This window comes from Maniola jurtina, chromosome 23 (genome assembly GCF_905333055.1).
Source record: "Maniola jurtina chromosome 23, ilManJurt1.1, whole genome shotgun sequence".
NCBI classification, from domain to species: Eukaryota; Metazoa; Arthropoda; class Insecta; order Lepidoptera; family Nymphalidae; genus Maniola; species Maniola jurtina.
This window is the reverse complement of record NC_060051.1, coordinates 6,269,801-6,282,684: the sequence shown is the minus strand read 5'-3', so window position 1 is coordinate 6,282,684 and position 12,884 is coordinate 6,269,801. Positions and strand designations below refer to the sequence as shown.

The window sequence follows — 12,884 nt, the reverse complement described above, 5'->3', positions numbered from 1 at the left end:
GCGCCTCGCGCCTGAGCGTCCGTGGCTATATAAAGCGCGAAAAGTCACTATTCCACGCGAACGAAGTCGCGGGCACAGCTAGTAAATAATAATTGTAACAAGCCACCTTTCAAACAAAAAAATCTAAATTAAAATCGGTTCATTCGTTTAGGTGCTACGATGCCACAGACAGATACACAGATACACAGATAAACAGATACATAGATACATACGTCAAACTTATAACACCCCTCTTTTTGGGTCGGGGGTTAAAAAGAACTCATTATGTGCGTTTCTGTACCAGATACGCTTTAAATAATCCCTAAGGTTGGTTTGCTTTACGCTGATCGTCGGCATTGGTTTTTAAGCCAAGACAAGCGTTTTAAGCGTGTAACTAGCCGGTTGATATTATATCCAGCCAAAGAATACGGACGCAACGAAGAAAATAAATATGTTTACAGAATTTGATAACAAAAGACAGAAACATAAATTAAGATTCCCGTCACATAGAACCGCTCTCATCAGTAATAGTTTTAACGTTATGGCAGTAAAAATTGTAAATAAATTACCTTTGGAAATAAGAGAACTTGTAAACGTAAATAAAATACAAGGCCTTAAAAAGAAATTATTTGAATATTTAACTAAGAATATTTTTTGTAGTGTTGATGAATATCTAAGATGACATTTTTGTTTTTTTTTTTTTTATGTAATCTTGTAATATTTTTAAGACTTGTAATATTTTTTTAATACTAAGTATTCAGAATTGTAAATTCCTTTTATTGTATAACTTCATTTATTTCAAACAAGCGAAAATTTTACTTTTAATTTAATTTGTCTATTCACTATTTTGAACACAAAATTAATGTATTTGCATGCCAGCTTGGCGTGATACAGCTGGACTATTTCTATAATTACACCTGTAAAACCTGTATCAGCAAATAAATAAATTGATTGATTGAAAAATTTGGCTTGGTAAAAAATGAGGCTTTTTGAATGAAACTACTTACGTTGTACGTTTAGGAAGACAACCTCCTCCCTGAATCCGTAGTGGTTCTCAGCCCTGATGATGTACTCCCCACGGTCTTCCAGCCGCGCGCGGTTGATGATGAAGTAGTAGTCATCGCCCGCGTATCTGTTCAGAAAGATATTTCACATTGGCATCATTTTAACTCAATATAGTGTGTATAGTTTAAATTTAAAAATGAACCATAAATAATTTTATTAATAAGGATACGTATATTTATTTTTTATTTTTTTTATTCACTATACCACAATCACACCTGATGGTAAGTGATCATGTGGTCTAAGATGAGACGCGATATTATGGTATGACTAATTGTACCGGTCTCTAAGCTAAAATGACAGATTTAAATCTAGTGCGGCAAATAAAACGGCGCATTTGCCATGATCGTCACTTTGCATCTAGGCATTGTAAGGTCTACATCTCCTGAGGATGCTCCGGTGTTGGGGCGAAACGTGCGTCGAGTGGTTTTTGGGATTTGTGTGGTGATGCGTGATGGCTGGCTTTTCCTACATGTTTATCAGTGGGAGGGCGGGCGGTGCATGTCGCATGCTGCATGTTGCACCATACAGATTTGTTTGATTTAGCGAATTATAGCAAATTAAGGTTTTGGTTCCTTTTAAATAAAATGTTTCTGGTCACGCAAAATACGTTTTAATTTGACTCAATATGTGCAGGGCGGGGGTTTATGTAAGTGTGTTTCTACCATGACACATTACCTCTTCATATATTTGACGGACTGCCTCAGCTCGCGGTTGTTGTGCGACCACGTGACGGTGGGCGCGGCCACGGCAATGATACGGCAGTACAGTTTGACGGATTGTCCTTCGTAGCAGAACGCCGATTGTGGCTTGATCACGAACCGCGGCGCCGCTTGTCTGCGATCTGTGGGTACAAATAGTACAATTAGATTTTACTAGCTGATACCCGCGACTTCGTTCAAACTTCGAATTTTAGTTGAGAAACAAAACCACTCTAAAAACAGTTTCCCTTAAAAAATAATAAAAATCAGCAAACGACCAACGACGACTTCTGAGAAAGGTGAGATCAACTTTTGGCAGATTTAACTCCTCCGAGGCAAGTCTCAGCTCGTACTGGGAGGTTTCGGCATTTACGAATTCCCTTACACTAAACTCTCTGGTTTAGTACTGCAGATGAGGAAATTATTAAAATTTGCCATCAAAACCCTGTTTAGGAATTGCCGTTTCCTAAAAGCTAAGCCCGCTAGACCGATGACTTGAACAAGGTAGCGGGAAGCGGGTGGATGAGGAAGGCGGAGTTTGGCGGGGAAGAGTGGGACGCTTTGGAAAGACCTATATCCAGCAGTGGACGCATACAGGTTGATGAAATGGAATGAGGAAAAAAGCTAACCTTGTAGTACACTTAAATTTGACAAACGTCAAGCAATGTAAACTTACCGAACTGTCCATCGTAAATCTTCCATTTCTCGATGAGCAGTTTGCGCAGCGAACTGTATTCGCTGAGACGACCAATTGGCAGTACGAATGATGACCAGTTCTGTTTCAAATAATACAATTGTGTTAAACGATGGTACCATTTATTTACGAAAGAAGTTTATATCTCTCACCTACATTTCTGTACTTAGGTTGAAATCTATAGACCGCACTTTGACTTTGGTTAGACTTAAGTTTCAGTTAAAACGAGACAGATTTATGCCAGCGGTATAACGCTGTCTCGTCTTAACAGTGTCTTAAGTCTGAGTAAATTCAAAGTGCGCTCTATAAATCTCAGCCTAAGATTCTGAAGTATCTAACGATACAATTCCTTTGTCTGCATCATTATTATGCGCCTTTTGAAGATCAATTAGCAAATTCTCAAAGTTTTAATAATAGTGTCGTACAAAATCAGGTTCGTGGTAAATAAAAAACCAAAGATGTTCCAGAAAACATAATTAAAATCTGTTAAAATATTATTTTCATAAAACCGACTTCCAAAGGCTTACAAACAACACAACTTTATTTTTTCTTATTTTTTAGGGTATCGTACCTCAAAAGAAAAACGGAACCCTTATAGGATCACTTTGTTGTCTGTCTGTCTGCCATGTCTGTCAAGAAAACCTATAGGTACTTCCCGTTGACCTAGAATCATGATATTTGGCAATTAGTAGGTACGACAATAGTGCAACGGGTGGGTTTGACCCGACGACTTTCGAATTTCAGTCCACTCGTTTAACCGTTGAGCTATTGAGGGTCTGTTGGGTGGCAATGGGTTATGATGACGGGTTAGAAGAACAGTACCTCGTATCGCTGTCGTAATCTGTTGCGCATCTGTTCGTATCTCCTGGCCTCGATGACCGCTGTCCTGGCCGCGGTGGCATCGCCAGCCAACCATTTGTGTGCCAGACATTCGTGAGCTGTCAGACGCTTTCTGGAATACGAGTTTTGCATGAGATTCTAAGTAACAGTATTTAAATATCAAAGTTTCAGGGGGACTTCGTCTGTGGTGGCGTTTGCTGGCGCGCGTGTTGTGACTTTTTGGAGTGTTTTTTTTTTTGTTAAAACTGATTGGAAAGCGCTCTAAGGGGGTGCTATGCGTATGTCGGCGACCGCCGGCACAGACGGGGTCCATACTTGTATAGTTTAACTAACTTGTTACAAATAACTACAAACTTGGCATTGGCTAATCTTTGTAAAGCCAGACGAGAGAGAAAAAAAAAAAAAAGTTTCAGGGAAAGACTGTCGACAACCTTGTCATGGGAGAGTTTGAATTGTAGATCTAATATGCTGTTAGGCACTATTAGTATTCTAATGCGGGCATTGTAGACTGAACAGACATGTTCAACCTCGAGCTTCAAAACACGGATATGTGTAGGCTCTGTAAAGAGGAAGCGGAAACGCCCTTATACATCATCTGTCAATGTCAGGCACTAATGTATAAACGTAGTTTACATCTAGGGAAACATATATTGCACCCGTAGGAGATGAAGGTCATCTCAGCCAAGAGGCTGCTGTTCCTGGTGGCGATCAGTATTAGACTAGAACTGTAAAACGGTGGCGATCACAATAGATCGGCAATGGTCAACGTGATACAGTGTATAAAGTGCCCTGCATAGCCGCCAAATCAGCAAGAATAAGAAGGCACTATTAATTAGTAATCTGGCTAATTGGCAGGAGATTGTGCAACACAGAGAATGACGTCATCGTACTGAAACTAAATTGGTTATGATTTAAGGTCGGTACTCACTCCTTGCTCTTAACTAATAGTCGTTTGATGAAGTCCTTGGCATCATCTGAGACGTGTTGGAAGGCCTCCTCGTCGAACTCCCAGTCGCAAGCCTTCACGTTCTTCAGGGTCTCGATGTCGTTGTTACCCGCGAACGGTGATAGGCCGGACAGTCTAGAGAAAAAACAATTTTTTTTAATGTTCTGGAACAAGTTAGCCCTTCACTGCGATCTCACCTGGTGGTAAGTGATGATGCAATCTAAGATGGAAGTGGGCTAACTTGGAAGGGGTATAGTGGTTACTGGTTAACCCATGCCCCTGACCAGTTTCTACGCGGCGGCTTTCTACCGGAACGTTAAATCGCTTGGCGGCAGGGCTATGCCACTAGGGTGGTGACTAGCCACGGCCGAAGCCTCCCACCAGATAAATTGGAAAGAAACAAAACCGATACCAATCCAGTTAATCTACGAGACTACCTAGGATTGAAACAAAGCGATAAGGCCGCCAAATTGTACTACTATTTTTTTAATAAAAATAGCGAGCAAATGAGCAGGCAATTTCTGTTTTTTTTTTTTAAAAAGGAAATTAGCCATGCTAATCATGACTAATACTCCCCTTTCCCCTCCAATTAAGCGTAAAGCTTGTGCCAGGAGTCGGTATGACAATAGACAAAAAACGGGCGGGGTTTGAAGCGCCAACCTTTCGGAATCCCTCCTCAACCGTTGAACTATCGAGCATTTTGGTTCATTTCTAGGTATGCAGGTAGGTATTTGGCGCTAATAATTGTAGGTACCATTATTTGGGCAGAAAAAGCGATTCATCAAAGGGATAGAATTATATGTATAATGCATATACTCACAGTACGTAGGCGAGCACGCCAACGGCCCACATGTCAGTGTAGAAGCCAACGGGCTCGCGCTCTACAATTTCTGGCGCAGCGAATTCCGCAGTACCAGTGGAGATCTTCACTACTTCATTCGGGTCTAACTTTGTGGCTAGGCCGAAATCAATGATCTGTTGAAAAAAAAAATAGTTATTATTTCCTTTAATGATACCTGTGTTGTCAGATACTTTGCAGTTTTTGATATAAACCAACCATAAGATTGAAAATCTTTAAAATGATTAATATTTATTTCTTCATCTGTTTATTTAGTAAGAATCCATATTCAAAGATCTTCAAAAGATTTTCAACGTTCAACGTCTTTTATTATTTTCCCTTGAGATATATTATATTTTGATGTTTTTGAGAAATACTGAGTCAATTAATTATTTTTAGAGGTCAACGAACGTTACGTAAATAGGCCACTCGGAGTCAATGCCGCATAGGTGGGGCATTGACCCGAGTTTTGTGGGTTTGAAAAATACTAAATCACTAAAACTACAAGATAAGACAAGCGGTTATTGGCATTGGACTGTGTTTAGGCAGTATAATAATAACCCTAAGTTTTTTGCTAGCGTTCTGGTTACATATCTGGTTCTGGTATTATGATAAAATCTTTGTTTTTATTATTTTTCTTTATATTATTGTATATTATTATTTTATATTCTGTTAAAATACTTGTCAATTAATTTTAAGTAGGTAATCTCATGTGGCCTTAAGTTTAACTTAGATTTATTATAATGATTATGTTGTATAACGCTGTTGATTACAATTGAATAATTAAAAAAAAAAGTCTTACCTTAACGTCAGTGCCAGTTCTGGTGGTGCACATAACGTTCTCTGGCTTGAGGTCAAGATGGATGATGTTCTGTTCGTGCATATGCTTGACTCCCTCGCACACTTGTCGCATGTAGTGCGCCGCCTCAGCCTCGCTCATGTTGTAGCCTGGCTCAGTGATGCGCTCGAATAGCTCACCACCCGATAGGCTATGGGTGAGAAAAATATAAGTTTTAGGGTCGAATACAGGAGGCTCTTAGGGGCCCTTTCACAACTATTGTTATAACTCGTTCACACAGGCTGCTTAAGCGTAGACGTAGCGCGTACCATTTGCGTTGTAATGTATGGAACTGTATGAAAATATGGCACGCGGCTTGCGTAAAGCGTGGACGTATGCGTAACCCAAAGAAATTGCAAATATTTGATCTTTGGAATTATTTTTTATGGAATTTAAAATTCCCTTTATTGTAAGCTTTTTGATAAGTTGTAAGAAAAGAAGGAATCTGTCGTCAGTAATTTTAAGTATGATTCTTTTATAATTTTACTAAGCACATTTCATAATCCAGAACACATTAAAACAAATTCTTAGTCATAATATCGGATGTTATCTGCAAAGGCAGTAAAAAAACTGAACATCCCCATATCAGATATTATATTAATGAGAACCCCACAAAAACATTCTTCAACATTTTATATGATTTAATGATGAGGACGCCTTTTGTATCCTCCTTCTGTCTGGTTTTTTTTTGAAATGAAATGAAATGATTCTTTATTTTGCGAAATGTGAGTAACAATGATGGTAGGTATATTGACAGGTCCTTGGTCCTTCACATTTTACCATTTGTGTATGGCGTGCAAAATATATAGTTTGACTATTAATTACAATAAATAACCAATAAAAAATAAGAATATTAATTGAGATTGAAATGACCACGCAACCCATGACGGTGAGATATTACAGTTGGATAGGTTTTTGTTCTACTGTAATCCTTCTTATGGTGGTACAAATAAAGAGTATAACAAATGATTTATACGTGAACAAAGCAATCAATAATATTTAAATACAAGAAATACTCACAACTCGAAGATCAGAACCATTTCGTCATCGTCTTCAAACGCATCGTGCAAGTTGATCAGCTTGCGATGGTGTAACTGGTTCATTATGTCTATCTCTTTCTTTATTAGCTCCTTCTCCATCGCACTCGCGACCGGGATGAACTTAGCCGCGAAGTAATTGCCAGTGGAGCGTTCTCGGCATCGATGTACTACGCCGAATGCGCCTGTGCCTACAACAGTTGGAAAAACCTTATGCGCGTGCAATTTTTGAGTTTTTAAAGGGATCTTCTAAGAAGATCTATAACTCGTGCGCATTAACATGGCACCTGGCTCGAAAACAACCCTCCTCCCACTTCCCCGCGCGATGCCCCGCTCTCGCCTTGCCGCTACTGGTCTCGCACGGCGCAGCGGCACGGCGAGAGCGGGACATCGCGCTGGGAAGTGGGATGAGGGTTGTTTTCGAGCCAGGTGCCATGTTAATACGCACGGGTAATACTAGACTTAAAAGAAAACCATAACTCTCAGAGGAAACCTGGAAGAAAAACGTTTCTACCCTTAGCAAAGGTAAAAGTTCTTAGATAAACGCAAAGCATACGCTACTTATGGCTACTTACTATAGTTCTTGCATTTCACGATGGCGCGTGAATCATGCTTGCGTTTAAGTCGTATTCTTATAAGTACGGTGAAGTAAATGTGTACGTTTGCGAGTGTTTGCTCGCGACGGATGGGTCCGATAGGTACACTCACTTCACAGGTCCATAGTACACTGAGCGACAGGTTGAGATAGCAACTGGGGTGGGGACGCCACGCACACCTGCATATCCTCCAAGCTAACCCGCTGCGGGTGAGCGTGGGTGACGTGCGTGTGCGGCACATCCCCCCGCTTTACCCCGATTGCCATCTCAACCTGTCGCTTACTATATACGACGTTAAAGATTCCTTCGTGAATTGCAAGAACGCTAAACGAAGTGATATTGGTACAGTGCCCGGCCAACAACTTGAACATTAAGCGGCGTAATAAGGCAAAGTTGGCAAATCTCAACTTATCAACCAATGGTGTGCACCCGCACCGATAGATCAACCAATCGCGTAGACCCGCTATTCACCAGCCAATCGCGTCAGAGTTAAGTTGTTTAACGGGCACTGTATGACATTACCCTGTACTTTTATGCACTCTAAACCACCCAGAACACTATATTTCAATAGTGTTAGACTACGTTTGTACGTTGCGTTTTCATACGCACCAAAGGAGCCCTACCATAAAGTCTAGTAAAGGTTAATTAATTCAATCACGATTATGTTCTTGTTAAGAACGTATTAAGTGCTGTAATTAGCGTGTCACTTACGCGTTTTACAAAAAGCTACTTATTTTGCTTTTAAGTTAAAATAAATTCCTTATACCGGGATTGGATGCCTTTAGTTGGTGTGATGAGACATTCTATCAACAATTTTTTACACTATATGCATGTGCAGGTATTAGGGAATCCATCATATTTGTAAGATATAAGAACATAATTTGATAACCCGTATGTTATCGAATGAGATCATTCTTCTAACAATAATTCTTTGGTTTTGTTGTTTCTTTATTTTGGAAATTTTTGAGGTTTTACAGGAATGTACATAGTTAGAATTATGTAACTGGTAGAATTATGTGGCTCGAGTAATTCTCAGAACAAAAGTTATATTTTACTTTTCTTAGAGTAAAATTTACTCAGCAAGAATCATTCTTAAGACAGGACTAGTAGAAAAGTGTATTGAAAAGTATAATACTTCTAAAAAAAACATTTTATAATTGATCTTAAATGACATTAAAAATATCTATAGTGTGTCGACAAGATTGACTGGACTTTTGGTGAGCAAAGACAGTGTTTGGCCATCTTCTAGGGTTACGACGAAATTACGCGGGGTTTTTTCCCAAAGTATAAACAGTAACAATAAAAAAAATTACTAAAAGTAAAGCTCAAACCGTGCAATAGATAAAGTACTACAAATATAGTAATAAAAATAAAATAAAAGTATATTTTTAAAGATAAATAAAAAATGGTGTTTGAAAGTCTGGGGATTTTCTTAAATATAGGTAGTTTTTTTAAAGATTAAAAATATAAACTTAATATAAGTTATAGTTTACAGGGTTAAGTTTAAGTTATATTTTATTTAAGTTATGTAGTCTTGTAAGCCTACTTCAATTCAAACTTCTAGTAATCATGTCAACTTTTTAATAAAACCGTTATCCGTTATCTGTGTTTTAACGTGCCGATAAGCGTGTGATAATAATAATAGTAAAAATATTTAAAAAATATACGTATAACATAATAATAATATAAATAGTATGCGTGTGAGAGAGAGATGCAGATATAGAAAGAGATGCACTACATCGATCTATTCACACACAGACCTTCCCGTGGTTTCCGTTTAGAAGAAGCTCTCACGAAGTCACCTGCGAAATTCGACACTGTTTTTATGGGCGCAAGGTTCAAAATTGAACTACATTGTTAGTTTAGTGTTAACAAAAAATCTATGAGTCTCTCTCAAGCAACTTCGTGAGTTTTTAGTTCTACGATTTACTGACATGCTTAATCTTTATTTTTATATGTGTTTAAATATCCGTATGTAAGTTTGCATGCGTAATATAATTGTTTTCTTCATCAAAAAAATTCACAAACAAATATTTAACTAATCGAAAACATAAGGTCCTAATTAGGTGCAAATGCAGTTTTATTTATTAAGATCTAAAGTCGTCTACAAGCATCCGTGCAAAATAAAAGTAAATACTCAGTGAGTAATCTAAGTAAACTCAGTAAGTAAAAAGCCTCAATAGCTCAACCGGTAAAGGAGTGGACTGAAAACCGAAAGGTCGTCGGTTCAAACCCCGCCCGTTGCAATATTGTCGTACCTATTCCTAGCACAAGCCTGACGTTTAGTTGGAGAGGAACAGGGGAATATTAGTCATTTAACATGGCTAATATTCTTTAAAAAAAAAACCTATAATAATTAAGTATATAGTAATGTTTTCTTTCTACATTTTACTTACCCCTTCAGATACGGAAAGCATGTAAAAATTAGGAATTATTTATTTTATTGATATAAAATAAGGCTTTTATTTGATTTTATTTTAATCCATCAATTAGGTTTCATCATCATCATCATCATCATCATCAGCCTGTGGACGTCCACTGCTGGACATAGGCCTTCCCTATAGAGCGCCACCACACCCGGTCCTCAGCCTTCCTCATCCAGCCACTTCCCGCCAGCCGCTTTATATCGTCGGTCCATCGTGCTGGAGGGCGTCCCACACTACGTCTACGCAGCAGCGACACCAACACAATCAAGTCTAGCACTGCGATGACCAACACGCCTGCCCAGCGTGGTCATTACGGGCATATTTTCTCCCTATGAGTAGCGGCAATACACAATTAGGTTTGCCATATGACAATTTCTATATGATATTTGCTAACTTAAGAAATATAAAAATATATACCCCTTTCATAATGCGCGTTGCAGAAAAGGATAGCTAGATTTAAACCGGTCAGTTTAGTTTATGTAGAGAAATGGCACTGATTCTTACCAAACGTAATAAGAATAGGACAGACAAAATTAATTTAAAACTGTCAAACCTCGTGATTTTAGTTTTTAGTATTTAGTCGCATTTATAGTGTTTTTTGTAGAGTAGCACTTAATATTAATCTGCACATAAAACCATGTGGTTTGAGCTGGAGCCAACGATAATCCTTTATAATCTAATTTAAATTTAGAGTATAACGCATCTTTTTCCTTCTGACGGAAAGTTAATTTTAAATTGTCCAATGTCACAACAAAAAAATTATCGGGTATACATTTTTTTGTTGTATTATCGGGTATAATTTTTTTTTGTTGTGACTGGATAATTATCGGTTTTTTTGTTGTGACTTTGGACAATTTAAAATTTAAATTTAAATTAGGTTATAAAGGATTGCAGATTTTATGCAAAAGAATTAGCCCCACCTTATCATCAACCGTACAGTTCTATTTGTTATTCTACACTACCACACTAAAGATTTTAGTTAAATCTCCATAGCACCGTAGCATACCGTACTCACCAATCTCCTCGAGTATGTCGTACTTGTCGTAAACCGAGCACGTCCGGATGTCGACCGGCTGCGGCACGTACTTGCTGTAGATGTCGAACACGTAGCTGTCGTAGTCCTTCACCGGACCGTGGTCGGCGTTCGTACGGATCTTCTTGCCGGTTTCGTCAACTGTGAAAGAAACAAGTGTAAATTAAAAATTTATAACACCCCCGACAAGTGAAGGTTACAGTAACTAGAAAAGAGCTGATAACTTTCAAACGGCATAACCGATTTTCTTGGATTATAGCTAAGAACACTCGATCAAGCCACCTTTTAAACAAAAAAATTAAATTAAAATCGGTTCATTAGTTTAGGAGCTGCGATGCCACAGACAGATACACAGATACACACGTCAAACTTATAACACCCCTCTTTTTGGGTCGGGGGTTAAAAACGGCATTAAAATATCATCAAAATCATTATGCATGGCCTATAACTGGAGGTCCCTTTATATCCCTTTGACAGTTACATTACGATGGATCACACTTGAGCCAAGAGCTCGAATGATATATCACAAACACACGCTGCAAGTCCGTGTTGCCGCATAACAAGATCGCCTCGAATGGTACATCCATCCATACTAATATTATAAATGCGAAAGTGTGTGTGTGTCTGTCTATCTGTCTGTCTGCTAGCTAGCTTTTCACGACAGTTTAACTTGGTGCAGAGTTAGCTTACATTCCGTGGACGGGAGTTCCCACGGGATTCTTAACGGTCCATCCGTTTAACCGATTTATGTTTGGTGTAACGGTAGCTTGCTTCCCGGAAATTGACAAAGGCAATTTTTTATCCCGGAAAAGCAAAGAGTTCCCATGGGATTCTTAAAAAACCAAGTCCACGCAGACGAAGTCGCGGGCATCATCTAGTTACAAATAAACGGTACAAGTCAATCTCCAGCTTTAGCTTTGTTAACACTTCTTTAATTATTCGGATTTTTAAGTAAAAGTATTTGTCGTAACAAGATTATAAATGGTGTCTCCGACTCACCAGGGTATTCCTTCTTCTTGAACTCTTTCTTGACGATGGCCTTGGTCTGGATGAGTGACGTTGTTTCGCTCGGCTCTGATCTGCCGTAAATGTTTTCAGCGTATACGCGGAATTCATACTGCTTGCCCGGCACTAAGTTTGTGACGGCCATTGTTGTGAATCTACGACAAAAGATTTAGATTATACTATTGTGTCAAACAAACTATTAGCAAGCTGAAGTGGCAATGGGCAGGCCATGCCTGTCGTAGAGGCGATGGCCGTTGGAGCCGGAAAGTCCTTGAGTGGAGACCGCGTTTAAGCAAGCGTAGTGTGGGACGCCCTCTAGCACGATAGACCGACGATATAAAGCGGCTGAGGAGAAGTGGATGGATGAGGAAGGCTGAGGACCGAGTGTGGTGGCGCTCTATAGGGAAGGCCTATGTCCAACAGTGGACGTCGACAGGCTGATGATGACGATGAATGACAGCTAATTTCAGCAAGAAAACTTATTCCAATATCAGGGATTTGACGGTTTTCAGAAAAAAATCAGTAAAAATAAAAATATACCGATCAAATGGAGCCCTTTCTAACCCGCCAAAATACTTTTTAAGATCAAAACTGAAGAAGCAATATCTATTTGAAATTCACAAAAAATTCAACTGATAAAAAAACTTATTTTTATCAGAAAATATGAGAAGTTGGAATCTAGTTTTTCTACATAAATATCCGTTCATTCTTCTTTACTGGGTTCTTGGTAATATCCAAGCCGCCGTCCCACACTGGCAGGATTTCATTACGCATTCCACACCGATTTTGCCCACCGGTGGGAATGTTCCTCTACTCGACAAGGTAGTTGGTGATATCCGAGCCGCTTATCACCAACGAGGTGATAAGCGGCTCGGATGCTGTCGGTGGC

The 12,884-nt window shown here is 39.0% G+C and overlaps 1 protein-coding gene across 39 annotated transcripts in view; it reads right to left on the bottom strand.

The window, feature by feature from the left end:
* The window catches only part of LOC123877268 (twitchin), a 166,470-nt gene that overhangs the window by 12,676 nt on the left and 140,910 nt on the right, over positions 1-12,884 (bottom strand). For 29 of the 39 annotated variants that reach the window (XM_045923837.1, XM_045923836.1, XM_045923871.1 and 26 more), the window contains 11 exons: positions 11,990-12,150; positions 10,973-11,131; positions 9,292-9,333; positions 6,919-7,126; positions 5,863-6,049; positions 5,043-5,197; positions 4,205-4,357; positions 3,259-3,388; positions 2,419-2,518; positions 1,720-1,885; positions 987-1,111 (listed from right to left, as the gene is read on the bottom strand). In XM_045923837.1, the coding sequence (XP_045779793.1) occupies positions 987-1,111; positions 1,720-1,885; positions 2,419-2,518; positions 3,259-3,388; positions 4,205-4,357; positions 5,043-5,197; positions 5,863-6,049; positions 6,919-7,126; positions 9,292-9,333; positions 10,973-11,131; positions 11,990-12,150 (1,586 nt within the window). The remainder of the gene's footprint in view (positions 1-986; positions 1,112-1,719; positions 1,886-2,418; positions 2,519-3,258; positions 3,389-4,204; positions 4,358-5,042; positions 5,198-5,862; positions 6,050-6,918; positions 7,127-9,291; positions 9,334-10,972; positions 11,132-11,989; positions 12,151-12,884) is intronic. The other 10 variants (XM_045923840.1, XM_045923845.1, XM_045923855.1 and 7 more) reach the window with 1 other exon arrangement.